General features: G+C 46.2%; 1 protein-coding gene across 4 annotated transcripts in view; it reads left to right on the top strand.

The window, feature by feature from the left end:
• MYT1 (myelin transcription factor 1) overlaps positions 1 to 27,042 on the top strand; it is a 175,697-nt gene that overhangs the window by 136,705 nt on the left and 11,950 nt on the right. For all 4 annotated transcript variants that reach the window (XM_082225857.1, XM_082225858.1, XM_082225856.1 and 1 more), the window contains 3 exons: positions 4,582 to 4,644; positions 11,179 to 11,262; positions 21,006 to 21,227. In XM_082225857.1, coding sequence (XP_082081983.1) covers positions 4,582 to 4,644; positions 11,179 to 11,262; positions 21,006 to 21,227 — 369 coding nt within the window. The remainder of the gene's footprint in view (positions 1 to 4,581; positions 4,645 to 11,178; positions 11,263 to 21,005; positions 21,228 to 27,042) is intronic.

Raw genomic sequence — 27,042 nt, 5'->3', positions numbered from 1 at the left:
CCAGAACAGCCTGCTATCCGCAAGCCTAGGGAGCCTGGCGGGAAGTCACTCCGGTCTCCCAAGGGTTGCGGAGAGCTGTGCGAAGCCCAGGACTCCAGGCAGCTCCGGTCTCCCAAGGGTTGCGCAGAGCTGTGCGAAGCCCAGGACTCTAGGCAGCTCCGGTCTCCCAAGGGTTGCGCAGAGCTTCCTGAAGCCTGGAGAATGAGAGGCTCTCCAGGCTTCAGCGAAATAATAATAATAATAATAATTTATTATTTGTACCCCGCCCATCTGGCTGGGTTTCCCCAGCCACTCTGGGCGGCTTCCATAGAAACCAAAAAACACTAAAATATCATACATTAAAAACTTCCCTGAACAGGGCTGCCTTAAGATGTCTTCTGAATGTCAGGTAGTTGTTTATCGTTTTGACATCTGATGGGAGGGCGTTCCACAGGGCGGGCGCCACTACCGAAAAGGCCCTCTGCCTGGTTCCCTGTAGCTTTGCTTCTCGCAATGAGGGAACTGCCAGAAGGCCCTCGGCACTGGACCTCAGCGTCCGGGCAGAACGATGGGGGTGGAGATGCTCCTTCAGGTATACTGGGCCGAGGCCGTTTAGGGCTTTAAAGGTCAACACCAACACTTTGAATTGTGCTCAGAAACGTACTGGGAGCCAATGTAGGTCTTTCAAGACCGGTGTTATGTGGTCTCGGCGGCCGCCCCCAGTCACCAGTCTAGCTGCCGCATTCTGGATTAGTTGTAGTTTCCGAGTCACCTTCAAAGGTAGCCCCACGTAGAGCGCATTGCAGTAGTCCAAGCGGGAGATAACTAGAGCATGCACCACTCTGGCGAGACAGTCCGCGGGCAGGTAGGGTCTCAGCCTGCGTACCAGGTGGAGTTGGTAGACAGCTGCCCTGGATACAGAATGTGAAAGCCTGCATTCACCCCATAGCATGCACACACATTTCCCCTTCATTTTTAGAGGGGAAAAAGTGCGTCCTATAGGGCGAAAAGTACGGTAAACAAGGGATAGTTTATTTCTAAAGTGCACTGGGATGTTTCAGAAATGAAGGTCCTTCTCCAAAATAATCCCCAAACAAGTTATTTCTTTGCACATGAACACAAAGTGCTTCCAGGGTGATTTCAGACAGATGTTTGTTGTGGGGCAGGGGACAGTTTAAGCCAACAACCTGCTTGCGATATCTGAACTGCCCATTTGCAATATTGAGCCCCTGTCTGGAATCACCCGCAATATATGGTTAAAAAGCCAGACGCAGCTGAACTGTGCTGTTGCCCAGAATGTGCCCAAACGCAGCTTGCTGCTGATTTCACCATAGCCAAATTTCATACATTGGTTCCATCTCATTTCCCCCAAAAGGTAAGTTCTTTCCAGCCTGGTAGACTTCTTTTCCCCTCAGAGATGATTGAATGATTCACTTTTATTTTATGTTTTTTGTTTATTTTATTTTTAAAATACCCCACTCTTCAGCCAAAAAGGAGGAGGGAAAACTACCCAGAGCAGTTTACAAATATCAATAAAAACGCAATAATAAGACCAAAATGTCTTGACAGGATATTTAATAACACCACGGGGAAAGAGAAGCAGATCACAATTTTGTGCACATTAGAGTTCATTCTTTCATTCCAAGTCACAGTGCCTCAACCACATTAGTTTTCAGTGCTTTCATTTCACTCATTCGGCAGCAAGTCATCAAATGTCAACAAAACAAGCCTTGAGAAAGCAAGTAATATACTTGCATTCAATGTTCTTCACACAGGTACGTGTGGCCCTGATTCAAATCAACCTCCAGGAACTGCCAAGTGTCTTAATACGGTGTTAATTACTCCAGAGGTGTTGTGAATAGTTGCTTGGGGAGATTTAGTGCAAGATGAAGCAGAATATAATCCCTGTGTCTCCAAATTATTGCTACCCTTCAAGTCTCCTAGCATGTTCCCCATTCAAGATGCTGGATGAGATTTTAGTCATAGAATGGTCCTGGAATGGTCAATGTTTTGTTACATTTCTTTAGAACATGTCCCAAAATATTTAGTGCCGTGTGGGCTGCACCTCTTCAAACTTGAAATATTTTAAGAATTACCTGTTCTCTGCAAGCAGAAACAACATTCTGTGCACTGTGTTCCCTTCCAATGTATTACAGTGGTACCTCGCAGGTCCCAGGGTGGGTCACAGGCCATTTAAATACAACATTAAAAATGGTTTAGAGAACAAATTACAGTCACCAGAATAGGGCGGCGTCTTCAAAAACATACACCTCGAGTGTCAAAGGCCAGGGTGCCCTTATTCAATTGTTTCTCATTGCAAAGCTGAAATGGGAGAAAGCGTTTGGATCAAATAAGAGCAGACCTGAAACTGTGAACTGAATTAACTCAATTTCTACCACCCCCACCCCATGACCGGAAAAAGTTTAGTATTTTGTCTTATGATCAATGCTGAATTTGTTTCCATGTATCTGTACAAATGTGTGTTCTTAGGAGCATTACCTGATTCTGAGGATGCTGTCAGGTGTCTTTCACTTAAAGTCGGAAAAAGATTACAGTCTTAGAGAAGAGAAAGTAAAAGTAAAGGGCGTGGGAAACAGATCTGTGGAGTCTGGGACTCCATCAGTATTGGGTCTGACTCATAAATGGAGATATCAATACAACTTCCATCACAGAGAAAGCCAAAATATGTTGCACGGGTAGTAGAATACTTTTCTTCTTCTTCTTTGCAATCACTTGTAGCCGAGTAAGATTGTTTTCCATAAACACGGTTTTAACAATGAGTCCGTAGGTGACAATAGAGGCCAATTCTGGATCCACACGTACTTCCACAGTGGGGACATAGGTTTCTGGGCAGGAGTTGATCGCAGTGTGAATAGGGCATCTTTTCTAGCTCCTCCCCCTTTTCGGGGCGAGTAGAGTAGATCCTAAAAAGCTGGTGTGCACTTGTCATTCTCAAGACTCAAAGCGGGAAATCTGATATCCATCAGTACTCCAGGATGCCAAGACCAAAACAGAGGAGGTGTGCGTGATCCAAGATCTCCCTTCCATTTTTAGTTGAAAGCAGCTGCAGATTAGGCACATTTAGGTGGCTTGAACTTTCATAAAGATAAAGGCAAAGGCAAAGGTACCCCTGACCATTAGGTCTAGTCGCGGACGAATCTGGGGTTGTGGTGCTTATCTCCCTCTATAGATCGAGGGAGCCGGTGTTTGTCTGCAGACAGCTTCCGGGTCATGTGGCCAGCATGACTAAGCAGCTTCTGGAGAACCAGAGCAGCGCATGGAAATGCCATTTACCTTCCTGCTGGAGTGGTACCTATTTATCTACTTGCACTTTGACGTGCTTTCGAACTGCTAGGTGGGCAGGAGCAGGGACTGAGCAACGGGAGCTCAGCCCGTCGGAGGGATTCAAACCGCCGACCTTCTGATCAGCAAGTCCTAGGCTCTGTGGTTTAACCCACAGCGCCACCCGCTGTGGGTTAAACCACATTTTATCCTTGTTTTGCTGTGGCAGCTGAAGACAAACGCGTCCACTGGCCTTTCATAGCTAGCTACAATTCAGTGACAAAGCTCCTATAATTCTACTTCAAGCATAATTACTAAAGGAAAAGATGGGGATGTGGCTACTTTGGCGGCAAATCCCAATAGTTGCATCACCTTCAACAGCAGGCACCAAACATGTTGCCATCCAGTTGTTGTTGGAGACCATTTCCCAACAGCCTCAATCGGTTGCAACAACATTCAAAGGCGGGAAGGAAAAAAGCACCATCCCCTTGTGAGATGAAGCATAGGTGCCCATGATATGCAGAGACAGAGTTGCAAATACTAAGAGGTATGAGTGGCAAAGCTTACATTTCTATACATCAGTGACAGTGAAAAAGCAACGAGGTGGAAATGGGAGAATGCATCGTGTTCCTCTTAAGCAACCAAACTTAGAAATGAAACCAAATTCAAGGTTTGCTTCTCAGAACTCAGAGCTCTGCGGGGCATCAGGTCAGAGTGGTCTGTCCCTCTTCTGCCCATTGTAGCACTAAAGAGGAAGCCAGGTGAGCAAAGCACCAGAAATTTCTGCTTCGTATTCGAAAACATTTTCTTACTGATAAGAACAATGAATTTCAAGTTGTACTGGCGGTTTCCGTTGGAGGAGAGCTTTGCTACCTAGACCCGTATTCCGTACAATTGAATAAAGCCTGTTTGCTTATGTTGAAATTTGAATTCGGTAAAGATGAGCGTAGGGAAATGGTTGCATTTTTCGTTCCAGCGCAAGTCTTAATCCTCTCGTTTTCACCATAGCCACAGAGCATTGAATAGGATTGTGCATCTACTTCTGTTATTTTTCCAATTTCTTCCTTGATACTGCCTGGAAATCCATGTAAGGCCTGAAACACTGACAAATAGCTCAGTGGCGAGAGAGGGAGAACCCAAACATGTAGGGCAAATCAACTGTCTGCAAAATCATTTTATCCTTGTTTTGCTGTGGAAGCTGAAGACAAACGGGTTGGACAGCAGTCGTGCCGGTGTCATTTGATGTAGATTGACTTGAATGCCACCATCAGTTTGCAGCTTTGTTCCTCAGCTGCTTCTCTTTCTCTTATCCTTCTTCAGGTGCCCAACGCCCGGCTGTGACGGCTCCGGCCACATAACAGGAAATTATGCCTCACACAGGAGGTGAGTCAGACTTCTTTGTGCAATGTGGAGAGAGATGAGGGGAAACTGAGGAGGAAGCAAGATGGAAGCTGCCTGGGAGAAACTGAGGAGGGGCAGGCGCAAGGTTTTTTAAGGTCTGAATTACAGTGGTACCTCGGGTTACATACGCTTCAGGTTACATACGCTTCAGGTTACATACACTAACCCAGAAATAGTGCTTCAGGTTAAGAACAGAAATCGGGCTACGGCAGCATGGCGGCAGCAGGAGGCCCCATTAGCTAAAGTGGTGCTTCAGGTTAAGAACAGTTTCAGGTTAAGAACGGACCTCCAGAACGAATTAAGTACTTAACCCGAGGTACCACTGTACTGTGTTGTGAAATGATGCAGGTCTAAAAAGTGTGTGCCGCCAATGTGAAAAGTTCAGAAAGCTCTGCTTTAAAGCCTAGGTCATTCGTGAGCGATGGCTGATACATCTGGCTTTGTTGCCGTTTTATGCGAGGATGAGAAATTGCCACAAAGTCAGTGGCGTAACGTGGGGGGTGCAGGGGGGGCCGGCCGCACCGGGCGCAACATCTGGGGGTTAGGGTTAGGGGGTGCAAATCCACGGGTTAGGGGGCGCAAATTACTTGCCTTGCCCCGGGTGCTGACAACCCATGCTACGCCACTGCACAAAGTATGGCCACCGCGGTCCTTTGAGGCACTTCCGTGAGGTGGAGTGGCTTCTGCGCTGCTGTGTGATAAAAAGGAGGCAGCTTTGAGTACAATTTCCCTCCCCTCGTATGTGACTTGTCAGCAACAACTGAGACTTTTGAGGTCCTGGAAAAGGATTCGAAATGTACTATCGGGCAACCATGAGGCCAAGTGAGCAGTCGGCAGCCATCCCTCACGAAATAACCAGCTTTTAAAGGGATGGAGCATGTGAGATTTATATTTTACCTCAGCCAGCAAACATGTACTGAACTCTGACTCGCTGCACCCTGTGTTGATCACAACCCACCCCATTGCAAAGGTTTCTGGCTTGCCAGCCCCTGTAGCCATCCCCCCGCCCCGAAACAGCATATCTGGGGTGGCTATATGCCCTACTTTACAGAGGACAGCCCTCTGTTTTGAAGAGTTTGAAAAGGACAATTCTCTACTTGAAAATGTCCTCTGTTCAGGCCAAGTCTGCTTTAAAGACACTCAGGGGAGGCCTTAAAATTGCCCATCCGCAGTTGAGGTGGCAGTTGAGGATTATTTGCAGCAATCATTTCTAAGGTGGAATCTACACACATATAAAAAACCGCTGTGAAAATGCTTTTTTAAAAAAAAAAAGTTTTGAAAAATGCATTGAATTTGGCATAGCTCACCCTCGCCCTCTAGTGTCACTTTTGTATATTGCACTTTACAACACATTGAAAACATTTTATTTGCAGCTGTATAGCTGAGTCCTAAGTTAGAGGCCGTACATATAAATTGCCATACACAAACTGATGCCCTCTTCTGTGATGCAAATTCTTATTTCTTTTTTTAGCACATCTCTGTGATGGGAGGGCAAGTGAAACCAGAAACAGCCTCTCAGGAGAATGGGGAGGAAGACATTGAAAGGCAGAGGATATATGGGGAAAGATGGTCTCAGATGACTATTGGGTTTTGACAGAGAGCTTGAGAAAGGAATGGTGGATCTAGGAGAGCAGGGCCCAGAAAAATCCTCAGAAGTTTAGTGAAGGGCTAATGCCACTTTTGAAGGCCAGGAGATTCGTGGGGCAGAGGAAGGAGACAGAAAATTAAAAATGCTTATCGTGCAGATATGGTTTGCTTCCCAAGGCTGGCTCCATCGCAATAAATTATCCTAATAATAAACCACCTCCCTGAAGTTCTCTTGCATTTCGCTTGGCTCGGGGAAGGGGGATTGTAGAAAGCAAATGGCCTATTAAAGGCAAATTCCTTCCGTGATCAATGAAGGGAAAAGCAGAGAAAGGGAAACATGTTGAGGAGAGAATATGGATTGCAGGTGCGGTGGGGTTGGTGCAGGGTGCAATGAAGAGAAAAGTTGCAACATGGCACAAGAAATACTTTGGCGATGTCGGATTCTCAGGCCGCAGTCAGAGGTAACTGGCCACACTCCAGGCATTCGGCTTTAGATCCTTGTTGACCTCCCCGTCTGCATCTCCCGGCAGGATACAGGCAAGGTCACCAATCGGCGATCCCACTCAGCGTGAGAGGGACACACCTCTCCCCCTCCTCCCTGCTTCCCTCAGGGAGGGGGAAAGAGACAGACAGAAATCTATTTACATGTCTTTATTTCTGTCATTGCAGCAGTACAGAGAAACGTGTCTGCACTCTCCAGTCTCCAACAGTAGAGAGACAAACTCCACCCCTGTACTTCCAGTACAGGTCAGATGACACTCTGAGCTAACATCCGGTGCTCAGTACAGTGAATAGACTGCCCCTTTGTTCCCATAGTACAGTCCCAAACATCAACATCCTGTTTTGCATTCCAGACACCTGCAGCTCGCTCTTGCATTGCTGCTTTTTCCTGACAAACCCACCTACCCTCCAGCCAAGATGTTCTCGCTTTCTTATGAACTTCTGTTTTCATTTGCTGTGCCCTTCTGCTTTAAAGTGCTGCTTCCCGATTTTGAGGTGGGAGATACGAAAGCCCAGCTTTTTCTGTAACTGGTGGATTAAGGGTTCCCCTCAGCCAACACCATTCTAGCTCCCAGTTGCTGGCTGGATAGTGCCCCCCCTCTAATCAGTGCCAGATTTACGTATAAGCTAAACAAGCTATAGCTTAGGGCCCCGCTCTCTTGGGGGCCCCCAAAAAATTTAAAGGGGGAAAAACTGGATGTACTGTACATTTCTAAAATATAAGATAATAGTAATAATAAATAATAATAAAATTTTATTTATACCCCACCCTCCCTGGCCAGAGCGGGGCTCAGGGTGGCTAACACCAGTAAAATTACAAGAAAATAAATAAAAAATAAACCAATTTAAAATACAGGTTAAAATATAATTTAAGATCCAGCCTCATTTTAATAGTAGCCCATAGATTAAAACCATAAGAGGAGGGAAACTTAAGGGTCAGACTGAGTCCAAACCAAAGGCCAGGCAGAACAGCTCTGTCTTGCAGGCCCTGCGGAAAGATGTCAAGTTCCACAGGGCCCTGGTCTCTTGTGACAGAGTGTTCCACCAAGTCGGGGCCAGTACTGAAAAGGCCCTGATCCTAGTTGAGACCAATCTAACCACCTTGCAACCTGGGACCTCCAAGGTGTTGTCATTTGTGGACCTTAAGGTCTTCCACGGGACATATCAGGAGAGGCGGTCCCGTAGGTACATGGGTCCTGAAAAACAAATAAAATAAAACCTACATGCAGCAACCGTGTTTTGTGTTGTGTAGGCTCCTATGATGTAAGTCATGGGTCCCACCTGCTAGCCTGCTCCCTAAAATATCACTGGTTTGCTCCTTTCTATATATAGGGTGCCTACATTCTTCATGGACTGGTTGCACGGCAACATGTGCAAATGGCTTTAGATACCTATTAGGTCCATAAATAACCAGATAGCATATATTCAACACACAAAAACCAGTGACAATTTGTTGTTGACAAAGGACAGCTGGACATATAAAGGACCCCGTTACCTTCAGTAGCTGAGGGCCTCATCAAACCTAAATCCAGCCCTGTCCTCTCTAATGCATGATTGTTCTCATGTGAACACCCAAGTAGGGCGACAATTTCATTCCAGTTTCACAGGTGTCTTATTTGCTCGTGGCTCAGTGGACAAACTGCAGTGTGCTTGTGAAAAGTTGGCAAGAAGCGAGCCCTCCTTTCATCTCTTGACTCATATATATTTCCCCGAATCGGATTAGAAGCTCTCTCTCTCCAGCAAAATAAAAGACAAAAGGGTCAGATTTTAGCTGACACAAAATTTCCAGTTAATAACACCACCTATTTATGACTTCTATTATCTTTTTTTTTCTTCAAACATTAATGGGCACCTCACAGCCTCCCATTTGAACAGTTCCATTAACAGCCGCTGTCTGCTAGCAAATATCTTCTTATCTAGGCACTATTAATTGCGAAGTCTCTCCCCCTCAAAGCAAATGGCTTCCTCCTCTCCCCCCCCCTTTTCCTTCTTAATTTTCACCACCACTTTGTCCCTTTGTGAGGTGCAGAAACAGAATGATCAAAGCACCCAGGCAGGAGAATCAAAGGGGAGAAATTGTTCCTTTTTGCTGCTGGAAAATGGGATGTTCGGTTGAAGGGAAGGAGTTTTGCAGAAAGTCAATGTTCTGCAGCGGTGAAGGGTAAAAGAGGGGTAAAAGTGGCTTTAAAATATTTCAGTAAATGAAATAAGGTTACACAAAGCACTCTGAATGCACAAGTATTCTTATGCAGGAAATCTGGGATACATGTGTATGTGTGTTGGCAAAAGAGAAATAGGGGCAAAGACTGAGAATGCAGATGTTTTCCATTGGCCCCAGCAGAAGAGGAGCTTGTGTAAGGAGAAAGGGAATTGAAATGAAACGGGAATTGAAATGAGGACTGCTATTTTGATGCATGCAACAGGGTTGCAGTGTGGGGATATTAAATCGAGGTGGGAAAGTTGCATGATCACCGAGATGCAGAGAGCTGAATACAGTGGTACCTTGGTCCTCAAACTTAATCCATTCCAGAAGTCCATTCCAAAACCAAAGCGTTCCAAAACCAAGGTGGCCTTTCCCATAGAAACTAATGCAAAATGGATTGATCCGTTCCAGACTTTTAGAAACAACCCCTAAAGCAGCAATTTAACATGAATTTCACTATTTAACGAGACCACGGATCCATAAAATGAAAGCAATAATCAATGTACTGTACTATAAAATAAATAAGACAGTATTGCAGATGATAAAAATAAAAATCATTTTTTTGTTCTCGCCTGCACTGATGATAGTCATTGTTTGGATGGGGGGCTTTTATCCATTTCCACAGCCACACAATCAATCAATCAATCAATCAGTAGATGAATGGGGTTCCACACAGTAACAAAAATGAATTAACTGAAAAAGACTCAAAAACAAAAACACAAAATAAATAGCAAAAACAAAAGGGCCAAACTTAATCCGTTCTGGAAGTCCGTTTGACTTCCGAAATGTTCAAAAACCGAGGCGCAGCTTCTGATTGGGGCAGGCACCCCAGAAACAATAAACGACAGCCACATCGGACGTTCGGCTTCCGAAAAACATTCAAAAACCAGAACACTTACTTCTGGGTTTTTGGCATTTGAGAACCAAGGTGTTTGAGAGCCAAGGTACCACTGTATGTGCTCTCTGCAGAAAAGACTTGTTACATAGCCAGGCTCTCCACGCAGATTTGGTAACGTCAGAGTTCTCTGCAGTTCCTGGTGTGGCTCTTAGCACAAGTTTCTACGAGTCCATGGGAAAGACGGAGGGGGAGTCCGCACCATGCCTGAGACAGCAGTGCATAGCTCATGCACAAGAAAAGGTGCAAGTCTTTTTAAGCAACAGGAAAGGGCTTAATTCTGCATGGCCTCAGCTAGCTTAAGCACCATGCCCCAGGGCCAGTGAGCAGCCTCAGAAGCGGGAGCTCAGGAGGGACATATCGGAAGCACGCAATGCAAGGAAACTCATCGGTGGCTGTTTTTGCACATTACAACAGTGCCAGGGGAATAAAATACAGTCATACCTCGCGTTACAGGCACTTCAGGTTGTGCATTTTCGGGTTGCGGACCACACCGAACCCGGCAGTACCGGAACAGGTTACTTCTGGGTTTTGGCGCTCACACATGCACAGAAGCGCTAAATCACGCTTTGCGTATGTGTAGAAGCACCGAATTGTGACCCACGTGTGTGCAGACACAGCACTGTGGGTTGCGAATGTGCCTCCCGCACTGATCACGTTTGCAACCCAAGCATCCACTGCACAAGGAGGGGATTTAAATAAGACAGAAAGTCTGTGAAATAAGATAGAAAGTCTATGAAAGTCACAATAGTCCAGCTGAAAGGTAAGGTCCAGAATTAGAGTGCAAAGGACATGGCAGAGCCTAGCCGTACTGAGAAGAAAGGGTTCACTTGAATATAAGAGGCAAAAGGAAAGAGTTTAAAACAATGTCAGGAATGCACATATCTGATTCACAGTGGATATAAAAAGGAAGGGTTACACAGAAAGACGGTGTTTTTCTAATATTGTCATCCTGGGCCTTTGGTGCATTGAGTGTTGCGCTATAAGTCACACTTGGCTGTCCTTGCGTGGGTTTGGAGAGAGCAGGTCAATTCCTTGGGTGAAGCCCAGAAAATGAGTTGAACAGGATAGCTGATATGAAATATGTTCTCTCTCAATCTCTGCCCTCCTCAGTTTTATTCTACCCCTGCATACTTTATCTAATTCGGATCGTGTTCATTTGGGACAGGGAATATAGCCTCTTCCAACCCTGAGTCCTTGAGAAAGGGGGAAGGAATGATAAATTAATGGTTGGAGGGCGTTGGAAGCGACTTGAGTTCTGGGAGCAGGAAAAACACTGCCAGGCTGCAAGTAAGGTGCCTTCTCTTCTTCTTCTTTTTAAAAAATGTAGCCTGTCGGGCTGCCCTCGTGCCAAGAAAAGTGGGATCAAGATCACCCCCACCAAGGATGACAAAGAGGATCCAGAGCTGATGAAGTAAGTGAGAAGACAATTCCCAGGCAAAATGTGGACATGAAGATGTACATCGTTTCCAAGTCTGGGGAACTGCATGTTTAGCCTGGAGAAGAGGAGGTTAAGGGGTGATATGATAGCCATGTTCAAATATATAAAAGGATGTCACATAGAGGAGGGAGAAAGGTTGTTTTCTGCTGCTCCAGAGAAGCGGACACGGAGCAATGGATCCAAACTACAAGAAAGAAGATTCCACCTAAACATTGGGAAGAACTTCCTGACAGTAAGAGCTGTTTGACAGTGGAATTTGCTGCCAAGGAGTGTGGTGGAGTCTCCTATTTTGGAGGTCTTTAAGCAGAGGCTTGACAACCATATGTCAGGAGTGCTCTGATGGTGTTTCCTGCTTGGCAGGGGGTTGGACTCGATGGCCCTTGTGGTCTCTTCCAACTCTATGATTCTATGATTCTATGGTGTCCAAATGTGGTCCTTTCTAGTTCTTGTAATTTTCCCCGGCCCCACCCCAAACAAGGACTGAGCATCCTTAGTGGCTGAATTGCATCCTTGAACTTTGATGATGATGATATTATAATTATTTGTAACCCACCCGCCCACCTGACTGGGTTGCCCCAGCCACTCTGGGTGGCTCCCAACAGATACAAGAACACAGTAAAACATCAAACACTTAAAACTTTCATATACAGGGCTGCCTTCAGATGTCTTCCAAAAGGACCAGACATCATTTAATAATAGAACTGAAGAGTTAGAAGGGACCCCAAGGGTCATTTAGTCCAAGCCCCTGCAATGTAGGAATCAGCTGGTTGAGTTGATTGATTAAGTGGAATGATTTCCTGGCTTCTTGTTCTCAAACTAAAGTGATATTATTCCACTGTGTTGAGCATGCACTTAACTGTTAGCAGTTCAGTGGGATTACCTGTTGTACCTAATGGCACTTTGGTGTAAAACTGGTGGTGTTGTGGTGTAAACCACTGAGCCTTGGGCTTGCCGATCAGAAGGTTGGCGGTTTGAATCCCCGCGACGGGGTGAGCTCCCGTTGCTCGGTCCCAGCTCCTGCTAACCTAGCATTTCGAAAGCACATCAAAGTGCAAGTAGATAAATAGGTACCACTCCGGTGGGAGGGTGAACGGCTTTTCCATGCACTGCTCTGGTTTCGCCAGAAGCGGCTTAGTCATGCTGGCCACATGACCCAGAAAAACTGTCTGCGGACAAATGTTGGCTCCCTCGGCCAGTAAAGCGAGATGAGCGTCGCAACCCCAGAGTCGTTTGCAACTGGACCTAACAGTAAGGGGTCCTTTACCTTTTACAGGTTTGTTGTTGTTGTTGTTGTTTTAATGCCAGGAAAGTTTCTATTTGCTGGTTGGAGAGTTCTCAGATTTTGGCATCATTAGTTTAGCTCTCACTAATCTGATGGGTGAGAATGGTTGAGTAATCTGCATGATACCGCCTTTCATCAACTCATTATCAATCATTAGTGTGCTTAATTTGAAAAGCTTTAATCATCCTTTCCATTCCTGATTAATCAGCGGAACTCACAATAAGAAAAGACGTAGAATTCTTGAAAGGGCTACTGTTATCGTACAAGCTGCAGTGTGGTGTGGGCTCCTTCCTTTCTGTGTACCATTTGCTGCAAAATAAAACAGGAGAGAACAGGATAGCCTTCCCTTCTAGCAATGAATGGACGCTTTTGCTCATTTCAATTGGGGATTGATAAACTGGGGGGGGGGTCCTATTCCGAATCCCCCTGTTCTGAAATTTGCTGCATCACTAATGCAGCCCCCACACCTTGGTATGAGTTTTCCGCTCATCTGCTAAAGCTGTGTACACACTCACTTTAAAGCAAATTAGAAGCACATTGTTTACCTTAAATAATTCTGGGTGTTGTAGTTTGTTAAAGGTGGCTGGGAGTTGTAACTCTAGGGGGGAGCGGAAACTACAGAGGGATAAAATGTGCCCAGTTATTTGAGGGGAATCATGTGCTTTAAAAATATCGCGTGTACACAGCCAAAGACAGGAAATAAGCAGTGTTGCAGAGGTGAAGAGATTTGCCTCACCCTATGCCCCATAAGACGCGGGTATGGGACGCGGGTGGCGCTGTGGGTAAAAGCCTCAGCGCCTAGGGCTTGCCGATCGAAAGGTCGGCGGTTCGAATCCCCGCGGCGGGGTGCGCTCCCGCTGCTCGGTCCCAGCGCCTGCCAACCTAGCAATTCGAAAGCACCTCCGGGTGCAAGTAGATAAATAGGGACCGCTTACTAGCGGGAAGGTAAACGGCGTTCCGTGTGCTGCGCTGGCTCGCCAGATGCAGCTTTGTCACGCTGGCCACGTGACCCGGAAGTGTCTGCGGACAGCACTGGCCCCCGGCCTATAGATGTGAGATGGGCGCACAAACCCCAGAGTCTGTCAAGACTGGCTCGTTCGGGCAGGGGTACCTTTACCTTTACCTTTATGCCCCATAAGACCCTGATGTTGGGAAAGATGGAGGGCACAAGGAGAAGGGGACGACAGAGGACAAGATGGTTGGACAGTTCTCGAAGCTACCAGCATGAATTTGATCAAACTGCGGGAGGCAGTGGAAGACAGGAGTGCCTGGCGTGCTCTGGTCCAGGGAGTCATGAAGAGTTGGACACGACTAAACAACTAAACAACAACATGCCCCATAGCTAGACTGTCAGGCTTCAGGAAATTGGCTTCGTCCCCATCCCCCCCTTTGGCAGTAGATAAGCAGAACAAAGGGAAAGGAGTCTTCTTACCAGTTAGAAACTTTCATGATCACAGCGAGAGAATGAAGAATCCATTTCCTAGGAATGAAGGTGCTCCCAATTAAGGGTTCCACCCACTTCCTCCCTAGTCACCCACGTCACTACCACATCTTGTAACCTGATCTCATAACTACCATGCTTGGAAACATACTGGGAGCCAATGTGGGTCTTTCAAGACCGGTGTTATGTGGTCTTGGCGGCCACTCCCAGTCACCAGTCTAGCTGCTGCATTCTGGATTAGTTGTGGTTTCCGGGTCACCTTCAAAGGTAGTCCCACGTGAGCACGTTGCAGTAGTTGTGGCGATCACACAGGGTCCCCGGATGTTTCGGCGTCTATTGATCCCTGTGTCACCACTTTATTTCTCGCTGCCACCACCCAGACTCTACCTGGTACAATACTGAGTCCAGTCAGGTTTAAATTGGAACATAAACTTCTGTTTATTTATTGCAGTTTAACAAGCGTGTGGTTTCATAAATGGTATCGGTCCATTACAATCATAGGATGCCTATCCAGACCTATAACTTTCGCTACCTGCTCTCACTCACTAAACCACCTCTCAGATATTTACTTGTCTTCCTAGCTCCTAACTGTTCCCGACTCAACTTATTGTACTATGCTAACTCAACCTACCCACAGACTCTATCCCAATTCACTCCCACTCCAACCAACCACCCAATTCCCAATGAACTCCCCCCTTCGCCCCTCCCAGAACTGGTTTTATAGTCCCTCTGACTCTACCCCCCTGGGTTCTGATTGGGTAACCTGTTTAACTATTTCACCTCCAGTGCTCTCATATGTTAACGTCACAGTAGTCAAAGTGGGAGATAACTAGAGCATGCACCACTCCGGCCAGACAGTCTGTGGGCAGGTAGGGTCTCAGCCTACTTCTCTCTCTCCCAGTGCTTCTTCTCCACCCAGTATTTCCCAGCTTCTGCTTTCTGAACTATGCCATCTGCAAACCACTGTTCCAAATCTATACTGTCATCCTGCTCCTGGGAAGATTCAGGATCAGAGGGAGGGGGAGGCTCCCACCATTCCTCCTCAGCGCAGCCCTCCTCAGCACAGTCCCTGACACAGACACATCTTCTGTTGTCCACAGTAGCATTGTATGTCAGCAAATTGGCCATCTGCACCCCAGAATGTGGTGGTTTTTCGGAGCACTGAAGGGGAATAAGCCAGTGATGAGCTAGGACACTTGGCTGTGCTGCCTCTCCTGATGATGTATGTTCTTCCCCCTCTGGTTCCACAATTCCCTACACACTCCTTGGTCTCACCTTGCTTTTCCACCACCCCGGGATATTCCAGGGTCACTGTCTCAGCAAAGGAAACAGCTTCAAATTCTTCACACTTATGAGACCACGGTAAACACTGATGCTGTAAGTGATCCAAAGGTCTTTGTAAGAACCAGATGACGTTTCGGAGCCATCTGCTCCGACTTCTATCCCCAGGATAGCGCACCATTTGCATTAAATGAGCCGTGTCGCAATTAGCAGGAGTAAGCAGAGTTTATTAAAAATTGAGCAAGCCCAGTTTTAAAAACTACTGGAACAGCAGCAGCAGCAAAGCTACTTTGCTTTTGACTTTTATGTTCTAAAATTGCTTGGGGAGGTAGAACCATGCATAATCCATAGTGTCGTTCTGCTGTCCAGTGACACACAGAGAGAAACAAGAATGAAAATGGATCGCACTGCCAAAGATAAGTGCTGTGTTGTGCAGTTTATAGCCCATTACTGCAACTAGTGGGGCTCCGTATCTCCTTCCTCTGCAATGACTTCCTCTGCATTCCTTTCAGGAGAATTGCAGCGTAATCGATGCAGCCCATAAATGTGTCCACATGTTACTTAGGTTGCTGCTAGTTTTGGATTTTGGGGGGGGGGGGATGACTCTGCCCAAGATGGGTCAAAAGAGAATCTGGCAGGTCAAGGATTGTCAAAGCAGAGTTGTGGGAAACTTGGTAGAACCAGTGGTTTGTAGTCTTCTTTCTTTCTTTCTTTCTTTCTTTCTTTCTTTCTTTCTTTCTTTCTCAATCACTCATAGCCGAGTAAGATTGTCTTCCATAAACACAGTTTTAACTGTACTTAAACAAATGCAAACAGTTGCAGAAACCTTAATGGAGAGGACCCCACGTAAGCGGTGTCACCAACTTCCGATTTCAGAAAAAAACGGGTGGGGTCTTCAGTGGAGCCAGGGCAGAACTCAATGCGCCAGGTAGAGAACCCATGGGGGGGAACCTAAAGAGAATCTGGATAAATTGGATGGCTCAGGGTACAAAGAAGTAAGGGTGAAATTCAGTGGATGGGGTTGAGAATTGAGGAATCTCCTGGGCCAGGAAGATTGCATTCAACACAAGGTCTGAACATAGCCTTACAAACATACAATTGTCTTCTTCTTATTCTTCTTTGGCGATCCCTCATAGCCAAGTAAGATTGTCTTCCATAAACATGGTTTTAACAGTGAGTTCTTAAGTGACTGTGGAGGCCAATTCTGGATTCACACGTCCTTCCACAGTGGGGACATTGGTTTCCAGGCAGGAGTTGATCACGGTGTGGATTTTGTGGTTTTATATCTTGATTTTATTCTGTGAACTGCCCTGAGACCTCCTGGTATAGGGTGGTATACAAATTCTAATAATAATAATAATAATAATAATAATAATAATAATAATAATAATAGCAACAGCAAAAATAAATAGGCCTGCAATACATTTAAAAACAAACATAAATATATTACACTACTAACAAATGCATACAAATCACAGCGTAGTGTTTTGTGGAGGGTAGAGGAGGAGTGATTGATCTCCAGCAAAGGCTGGGGCAGACCCTGTCTGAAACCCTGGAAAGCTGCTGCTTCTGCCGGCCAGTGTAGACAGTACTGAGTTTGATGGACTAGTGGTGTGCCTCAGTACATGACAGCACCCTGTATTCCTCATGGAAGAGATAAGAGGCTATATGAAATGGACGGGTGGAGAAAATTGCAGGAAGGCAAGCTTTCCCCTCCCTTTCCAAACTCCTCTAGTCCTTGGGAAGGTAGCATTTTGTCTTCTCTAACAAGGTACGCTCTCATGGAGGTCCCTGCAGGTTTGCGATAAAGAGGCTCCGCTGTAATTCCAGCGCTCCATCTGCGTGCCAGAAATCTGCTTGGCTGTGGTCCGAGATTTCCACGCCGCCACCGAGAAGAAGAGACTAATATATTCCCTGGTGCCTTGTTGCTCTTTCCTCACGCCGTTTACATCGGAGGGCGTGCTTTCTGGCCTGGCCACGCAAGCATCACGCAGCTCATCAATTGCAACAGCCTTCCACAAATCATCTCGACCTTCTCCCTTCCCTCTTTAAAATAAAAAAGGAGAAGACAATTCAGGAGAGCGACTATTCAATTGACCGGCCATTACCGCAACTTCAATTAAACAGCAATAATAAATTTTTAAAACATACACACGCCACACATCCCAAGCCAGCTGTTTGCCACAATAAGACTCTGGTTTATTTTTTACAATAAAAGTGTAATGAAAGTTAAATTAACAGTGTAAAATATGTAACGGCTGGGCCGTAAACGCTGCATGCTAATCGCTCCCTTCCCCTTTCTATCCTCCCTCGGCCTCCCTCTTTTTCTCCTGAGGTTTCAGTAATTTGCTTGCGATCATATAAACAGCGACGCAGTTATGAATTTAGTGAGCATCCTGCTGGCAACGATATAATAAGTGAATTGTGCCGCATTTGCAGATGATTAAAAACAGGATCAGCGTTTTTCAAATTATCTCAGAGCGGGTATGAAATAACGGTGGTGCGGCCCCTCGACTGTCAACTCCTCTGTTGTTGTTTTTATGGAATAAAATAAAAATAATGATGATAACAATGAAACACAGAACACGAGTTTCAAGAGCAGGCAAGCACTCTTGTTTTGACAGTCGTGGTTGACGTTTCTAATTGCTGCCTTGCATAAAGGGGGCGGCTGTGCTGTTCCACATCGACTCCTTCTTTGAAAGCTTTGAGTAGTCGCAAACTTGTGGGTGTGACTGTAATTGACATGTATATTTAAACAAACGCAACCAGTCGCAGAAACCTTAATGGCAAGGACCCTGCGTAAGCAGGGTCGCCAACTTCCGATTTCAGAAAAAAACGGGTGGGGTCTTCAGTGGAGCCAGGGCAGAACTCGATGCGCCAGGGAGAGAACCCATGGGGGAGAACCCAAAGAGAATCTGGATAAATTTGATGGCTTAGGGAACAAAGAAATAAGGGTGAAATTCAGTGGATGGGGTTGAGAATCGAGGAATCTCCTGGGCCAGGAAGATTGCATTCAGCACAAGTTATGAACATAGCCTTAAAGGTAAAGGTAAAGGGACCCCTGACCATTAGGTCCAGTTGTGGCCGACTTTGGGGTTGTGGTGCTCATCTCACTTTACTGGCCGAGGGAGCCGGCGTACAGCTTCCGGGTCATGTGGCCAACATGACTAAGCCGCTTCTGGAGAACCAGAGCAGTGCACGGAAACGCCGTTTACCTTCCTGCCGGAGTGGTACCTATTTATCTACTTGCACTTTGATGTGCTTTCGAACTGCTAGGTTGGCAGGAGCAGGGACCGAGCAATAGGAGCTCACCCTGTTGCGGGGATTCGAACTGCTGACCTTCTGATCGGCAAGTCCTAGGCTCTGTGGTTTAACCCACAGTGCCACCCACGTCCCTGATCATAGCCTTACAAACATACAATTGTCTTCCTTGGCGATCACTCATAACCAAGTAAGATTGTCTTCCATAAACACAGTTTTAACTGTGAATACATAAGTGACTCTGGAGGCCAATTCTGGATCCACACATCCTTCCACAGTGGGGACATTGGTTCCCTGGTGGGAGTTGATCACGTGGGGATTTGCCAAGCATGCCTTCCTCTTAGCACATCTTTCCCTTTCATCCTGAGTTCGAGCATCTTCAAAACCCATGGCATCTTTGGTAAAAGCTGTCTTCGAATTGGAGCGCTCGCAGACCAGTGTTTCCCAGTTGTCAGTGTTTATACTACATTTTTTTAGATTAGCCTTGAGAGATTCTTTAAGGCTCTTTTGTTGACCACCAGCTTTTTGCTTTCCATTTTCAAGTTCGGATACATTTGTAATTTGTAAATACAATTGGAATTACACAGTAACTGGGCATTCAATAGGGGATCCCCTGCTGCTACTGTTTCGCTTAGGGGGTTTTTTTACATGGGAGAGCATGCATGGGCTCTCTTCAGGCTTTCCACTGAATGGGGCAATCTCCCCTCTCACCCAAACACACGCAAATATTTTGTTGGGGGACCGAACCCCCATCAGCCCCTAGGTGTTGGTTTCCATGCAGCCTATACAGTTTTGAAGAGCTGTGCAGAGTGAATGAGTACCCTTCTTTCTGTGATTAAGAACCTTTTAATCTGCGTACACACCAGGCATTGAAAGCATCTCCCCAATTTGAATCCTGGGAGCTGTTTTTTAAAAGGGCTTGGAACTCTAGTTCTGTGAGGGGTGAGCTACAGTTCCTAAGAACCTTTGGGAGAGAGGGTGCGCCTTAAATATATGGTGCTTATGGTTCCTTGATTCCTTATTTTATAGCCAGTTTCAATGTTTGATTCACCTGGGTGGTTACTGGAGCTGATACAGTGGTACCTCTGGTTATAAACGGGATCCGTTCCGGAGGCCTGCTCACAACATGAAAAGAACGCAACCTGAAGCACCATATCTGCGCAGGTGCGCGGCGCGATTTGGTGCTTGTGCGCAGGTGCGAAGCATGATTTAGCGCTTCTGCGCATGCGCAAGCAGCAAAACCCGGAAGTAAACCTTTCAGGTACTTCCGGGTCACTGCGGGACGTAACCTGAAAGAACGTAAAGGTAAAGGGACCCCTGACCATTAGGTCCAGTCATGACTGACTCTGGGGTTGCAGCACTCATCTCGCTTTATTGGCCGAGGGAGCGGATGTACAGCTTCCAGGTCATGTGGCCAGCATGACTAAGCCGCTTCTGGCGAACCAGAGCAGCGCACAGAAACACCGTTTACCTTCCCGCCGGAGCGGTACCTATTTATCTACTTGCACTTTGACGTGCTTTCGAACTGCTAGGTTGACAGGAGCAGGGACCGAGCAACAGGAGCTCACCCCGTTGCGGGGATTTCAACCACCGACCTTCTGATCAGCAAGTCCTAGGCTCTGTGGTTTAACCCACAGCGCCACCCGCATCCCTTACCTGAAAGAACGTAACATGAAGCAAACGTAACATGTGGTATAATGCTGATGCTGTTTTACTTCCTTCAAGTAGGCTTCTAAGGTTTGGATCCTGAGCTCCCTTCCGCAAAAGCAAAGTGCTTCCCCATCATCCAAGGGCTTGTGGTCCAGCAGAGAGTTTTTGGGAAGCACAAGGGCTGTCGGGGGGAGGAAGGAAGAGTGAAAGTGATCTCCCACCCCTTCTGCCGGCTGGAGCGGAACTCATGAGACACTTCCACCAGCAAAATGTGTTAGGAAATTCAAGCCTTATCAGGAGAAACTGGCCACTCTCCAGGCACCCGGCTTGATTTCCCTGTCTGCATTCCCGGCAGGATACAGGCTAGGTCGCGATCGGCGATCCTCCTCAGCGTGAGAAGGACACACCACTCTTCCCTGCTCCCTGCTCCCCCCAGGGAGGGGAAAGAGATAAGACAGAAATATATTTACATGCCTTTATTTCTGTCTTTGCAGCATTTCAGAGAAACACGTCTGCTCTCTTCAAACTCCAACAGCAGAGAGACAAACTCCACCTCCTGTACTTCCTATACAGGTCAAATTACACTCTGAGCTAATTCCGGTGCTCAGCACTGTGAATAGACTGTCCCTTTGTTCCCACGGTACAGTCCCAACATTCTCATCATGTTTTGCTTTCCAGCCAGCTGCAGCTCGCTGCCGCATTGCTCCTTTTCCGTAACAAAATGGACTCAAGCTTTAATCTGTTTGTTTGTTTATATCCGAGCAAAAGCACCACCCGTGTTGTTTCTTCTTATTTCTATAGGTGCCCTGTTCCCGGTTGTGTTGGGCTTGGACACATCAGTGGCAAATACGCCTCCCATCGCAGTGCCTCGGGGTGCCCCCTCGCAGCCCGGAGGCAGAAAGAAGGGTCTCTCAATGGTTCATCCTTTTCATGGAAGTCCCTCAAGAACGAGGGTCCCACTTGTCCAACCCCAGGTTGTGATGGCTCAGGTCACGCAAATGGAAGCTTCCTCACTCACAGAAGGTAACCATTATGCACGTGGTCCCGGTGTCTTTTGCAAAAGGTAGCAGTGAAGTCCATTTTGCGACACCATCTCGATACTTGCTCAGGAACTGAGCCCTGGGACCAAACTAGATATCTAGATTTTTTTTTAGACTCCCTTGTGCTGATCTGTGCTAGATTGCCTGAGGTTTCAATGAAGTATGCACTCGTCACCCTTGTCCCCTTCTTTTACCCCTTGAGATGAAATACGGAGAATGACCGTGGATCTGCTTGGATCCTCTCGTGCAGCAGCCACTGAAATCCAAAGAGTGTATTCACATGATCCACAAATATCCAGCCTCTTGATAATTTTGGTTGCCCTTTCCTGAACCTTTTCCAGTTCTACAAAACTCTTGAAGTTCTACAAAACTCATTTACGATAGTGAGCTCATCCAAATATAGAATAAATGTGTGTCAGTGGTTTAAGGGGTGGTGGTATAATTAGCTACCTGCTTCAATAGTCCAAACACAGTTCGTATGAACATCAGGAATTTGGGGGCAGAGCGGGCAAAGACAGCTTCTGATGCATGGATGTTGAAAATTCACTCAATTTCAAATCCAGGCAAAACTTGTTCCTAATCTAAATATTTCATCCTTGTTTAGCACACTGCATCACAGCATTGATAGAGGAAATTAGGAACAAGAAATGTCCCCCAAGAATTTAATTGCATGTAGACGAGTGAGATTGTAAGAGATTTGTCTTATTCTATACCAGGCTTCCTCAACCTTGGCCTCCAGATATTTTTGGCCTACAACTCCCATGATCCCTAGCTAGCAGGACCAGTGGTCAGGGATGATGGGAATTGTAGTCTCAAAACATCTGGAGGGCTGAGGTTGAGGAAGCCTGTTCCATACTATGTGTTACATTTCATTTCTTGAACCATCTCCGTTTGTATGTCTAGGCCCAGAGGGCATATAAACACAAATGTAGCTGCTGATTTTGCAGGATAGAACTATCTTGTGCAACCCACACCAGAGGCCAGTTTTGCATCTGTCATGCATTGAGCCAATGGATCTGGAAAGCAAGCTGACAGTTGCGGAGCTTTCCACCGGGATAACAGATGTGAAAGATCCATGCCCAGCTATATCCTTCTCCCAAGATACGTCTGGTACTTGTAAACTGAGACTAGGTCACCAAACCTATCGTAATTCTGCAAAGCAGGTGGAGGATACACACAGGGGCATCCTATGAAATTGTGTCAGTTGTGTCAGAGAAGAAGAAGAAGAAGAAGAAGAAGAAGAAGAAGAGGAGGAGGAGGAGGAGGAGGAGTTTGGATTTGATATCCCGCTTTATCACTACCCGAAGGAGTCTCAAAGCGGCTAACATTCTCCTTTCCCTTCCTCCCCCACAACAAACACTCTGTGAGGTGAGTGGGGCTGAGAGACTTCAGAGAAGTGTGACTGGCCCAAGGTCACCCAGCAGCTGCATGTGGAGGAGCGGAGACGCGAACCCAGTTCCCCAGATTACGAGACTACCGCTCTTAACCACTACACCACACTGGAAGAAAGAAGAACTAACTGTTTTGCTGGCTCAGACTAAAAGTCTGTCTGGCCCAGCAGCCCGTTTCCAACAGTGAACAGCCAGAAGTTTACAAGGAGGGTCCGAAGATAACTGCCCTCCACTGAGTAGCTTGTTGTCATCTCCTTTTTAATTATTTTCTCTTAAGCAGTAAACTATAGCAACAAACACTGGAATAACGATGCTCCTGTCACAGTGCCCATTTTCCTTTGAGTTCATACAGTACTTCTACTGCAACCAGTGCTTTTTGTGATGGTACTCACTGGTATGAAGTATCATCACTTTTCTCTTCTTTCGCTGCCCATAGCAACTATTTTCTGGTGACACCCACGGCCCTTTTATCAAGACAGGAGTACTAGTTCGACATTTTTCCCCAAACAGAAACGAAAACACCGGTTGCAACACATGAAAGCATTAACAGATCTGCAGGCCCACGTCTCTTCCATGCGCCATATGTGGAATCTGCCATTTGCCACTGTACATTAGGAAATGCATGCAAGCTCCTGCAACTCGTCCTTCCCTTTAGGTCCTCTGCCAACTCTGTGATGTGGTGTGAGCTTCTCGTGTAAAGCAAGCTGCCCGATCTTGGCAATCCAAGCTTTTGCCTGCCATCAACATTCCCACAATGCCAGTGCCACTATATACTCGAGTATAAGCCGACTTTTTCAGCACATTTTTTATGCTGAAAAAGTCCCCCTCAGGTTTGTGGTGTGGTGGACCCGCTTATACTTGAGTCAGTAAGTTTTCCCAGTGTTTTATGGTAAAATTAGGTGCCTCGGCTTATATTTGGGTCAGCTTATACCGAGTATATACGGTAATATCCTTCCTAACTTAGACTAGGAAGTTCCTTCACTTAGCAGAGTGCATTTCCCTTCTTACGCACTAGAAAGCTGGGTGCAAACTCGTGTGAGTTTCTTAAGACAATAAGCAATTCAATCTGGCTTGTCCAGATTGAGATATGTTCTAATATTCCTGGTAAGACCCCTTTTAAATCCCTCCTAAAAGAATAAAGACACCACAGTCTTATCCATAAGTAACAAATAGTAGTTTTACTCATGATCTGGCAGAGCACAGTGTGATCCCTGAAAGCAGGCCTTAGGCTTAAAGTTACAAACATGTACAAACAGCTTTACCCCATATGGGAGATAACCTGGGGGACTGCTTGGCTGACAGCCAGCAGTACAGGAGGTTCACAGGATGAAAGGAAGATCGAAGAGAAAGAAGGAGAGGTAGCTGTGTGGCTGAACCTTTTGTTAGGTCAGGGAAGGTCTCGCCCACCTACTAGTCACATGCAAGGAAGGATGCTGCAGGCCAGGAGGAACAGGAAGTTTCGACTGGCTGGACCAAACATTCCCTTGCATGTCCACTCTTGCAAAACAAGGAATGTGGTACTTGACTGCTCCCAGTGGATGACATCCCACAGGATTGCTCAAGGGGTCCGTTGTTAATCCCAGCTCTGGATGGACATTACATAGAACCAGAGCTGGAAGGAGAAGGAGAAGAATTTGGACTCGATATCCCACCTTTCACTCCCCTTAAGGAGTCTCAAAGAGGCTAACAATCTCCTTCCCCTTCCTCCCCCACAACAAACACTCTGTGAGGTGAGTAGGGCTGAGAGACTTCAGAGAAGTGTGACTAGCCCAAGGTCACCCAGCAGCTGCATGTGGAGGAGCGGAGACGCGAACCCGGTTCCCCAGATTACGAGACTACCGCTCTTAACCACTACACCACACTGGCTCCCTGGAAGAGGCCCTGAGGATCATCTAGTTCAACGGCCTGCAATGCAGGAATATGCAGCTGTCCCTGACAGGGATCGAACCTGCAACCTTGGCGTTTGTCAGCACCATGCTCCAGCCAACCAAGCTGTTTCACAACACAACGTGGTAGCTTTCATGCTCACAGTATCTGCCCCACCCACCCTGCACCTCTGCCCAGGCTGCAGACCTCATGCCACCAGCTCCTGAAGGGACCATCAGTGGCCTGGGAGAACTGTTGGGGCCCCTGCCCCTGCACACACTTTCCCTGGGACTGCTTAAGACCTGTCTGCCTGGAGGGAAGGCAGATGTGAGGAAGCCCAGGCCAGGAAGCATTTAATCGCCAGCTCCTGAAGTTGGCCTGATAATGTTTTGTTTTGCTTTGTTTTGCATTTATTTATTCTAGTGTTTCAAACTGGTAGAACAGCGCTATATAAATAAAATAAATACATAATTAATATAGTAAAAGCTATGGTTTTCCCAGTAGTGATGTATAGAAGTGAGAGCTGGACCATAAAGAAGGCTGATCGCCGAAGAATTGATGCTTTTGAATTCTGGTGCCGGAGGAGACCCTTGAGAGACCCATGGACTGCAAGAAGATCAAACCTCTCCATTCTGAAGGAAATCAGCCCTGAGTGCTCACTGGAAGGACAGATCCTGAAGATGAGGCTCCAATACTTTGGCCACCTCATGAGAAGAGAAGACTCTCTGGAAAAGACCCTGATGTTGGGAAAGATGGAGGGCACAAGGAGAAGGGGACGACAGAGGACGAGATGGTTGGATAGTGTTCTCGAAGCTACCAGCATGAGTTTGACCAAACTGCAGGAGGCGGTGGAAGACAGGAGTGCCTGGCGTGCTCTGGTCCATGGGGTCATGAAGAGTCGGACATGACTAAACGACTAAACAACAACAAGAACATAATTAGTGTGGTGTAGTGGTTAAGAGCGGTAGTCTCGTAATCTGGGGAACCGGGTTCGCGTCTCCGCTCCTCCACATGCAGCTGCTGGGTGACCTTGGGCCAGTCACACTTCTTTGAAGTCTCTCAGCCCCACTCACCTCACAGAGTGTTTGTTGTGGGGGAGGAAGGGAAAGGAGAATGTGAGCCGCTTTGAGACTCCTGAAGGGGAGTGAAAGGCGGGATATCAAATCCAAACTCTTCTTCTTCTTCTTCTTCTGTTGGAAGCCTGGGGGTATCTCATGAAAGGTTCTAATGAAGTCCTGAACAGTACAACAGGCTATCCGCAAGTACAACTAATTTCAGGAGGAGGATATCTTTGGATTTATGAGACATAAAATACGTGCTTTGATTAGAATCCACATTTTATAGCTGAATCTTTTATGGGGCAACCTGCAAGGGAATTTCTCTCATATACAACTGTCAATTTATTTATTTATTTCGAACTATTCAGCCAAGCTAATCCAAATGACTGAGTTCCTGGCGGACTTATAAAAACTTACTGCGTCAACTGGGGTGGGAGGGGGATGGAAACTTCCCTGGGAAATGGTTTTACAATGAGCATTAAATAGCTATATTCATTTTGTGATTTTTCCATTGAGTGACAAGGAGGAAAAAAGAGACAGAAATTGTTATTTCTTCCCCCAGAGAAGTAAAACACATTATTTTCATTTTGCTTTGAAATTTTATGCAAACATTTCCAGTTTGCATTAACAACGAGAAAGGATGCCAGAGGTGGAGAAAGATTTCCTCACAAAAAAATTTTTTTAAGAAGTTCTCTATGCTTCCCCACATCAACAAATTTTCGCTGTAGGATCAGAACCAGCGATTTCAGCAGAGCTGTCTATGTCTGCTGTTAATTTTGCACCTGAGGTTTCTGCTTCTTGGGAATGTAGGAAATGACCTTAAACTGAGCCAGGGTGTTCGTCCACTTTGTTTGTCCACTATTTACCATATTTTTTGCTCTTTAAGACTCACTTTTGCCCTCCTAAAAAGTAAGGGGAAATGTGTGTGTGTGTGTGTGTTATGGAGCGAATGCAGGCTGCGCAGCTATCCCAGAAGCCAGAACAACAAGAGGTATTGCTGCTTTCACTGTGCAGCAATCCCTCTTGCTGTTCTGGCTTCTGAGATTCAGAATATTTCTTTTCTTGTTTTCCTCCTCCAAAAACTAGGTGCGTCTTGTGGTCTGGTGCGTCTTATAGAGCGAAAAATACGGTAAATGCAGTGGCTCACATAGATTTCAAACAAAGGCCTTTTCCTAGTACTCTCTAAATTGCTCACATAAGTAATCTGACCTAGTCAAGGATCATGTAACGAATATCACAAAGCTACATCAGACACAGCATCGTAAGACATAGGTGATCTTGTGGGTCAACACAACCAGTCAGATTTGCTTACATGATTATGGCAAGGAGGGCAACTGGGAGCAATGCAAGTTAGGGCAATAGTTATGAATAAGGCTGCAATTCTTTGCACACTTACTTGGTAGTAAGTTTCCTTAAATAGTAAATTCTGAATGCACAAGATTGCACAGTGACTGAACATATTTACAAAGAATGCTGAATTTCA

This window comes from Podarcis vaucheri, assembly GCF_965113315.1.
Source record: "Podarcis vaucheri genome assembly, chromosome: 6".
NCBI classification, from domain to species: domain Eukaryota; kingdom Metazoa; phylum Chordata; class Lepidosauria; order Squamata; family Lacertidae; genus Podarcis; species Podarcis vaucheri.
The sequence above is the reverse complement of the archived record's forward strand: the minus strand, read 5'-3'. Positions and strand labels throughout refer to the sequence as shown.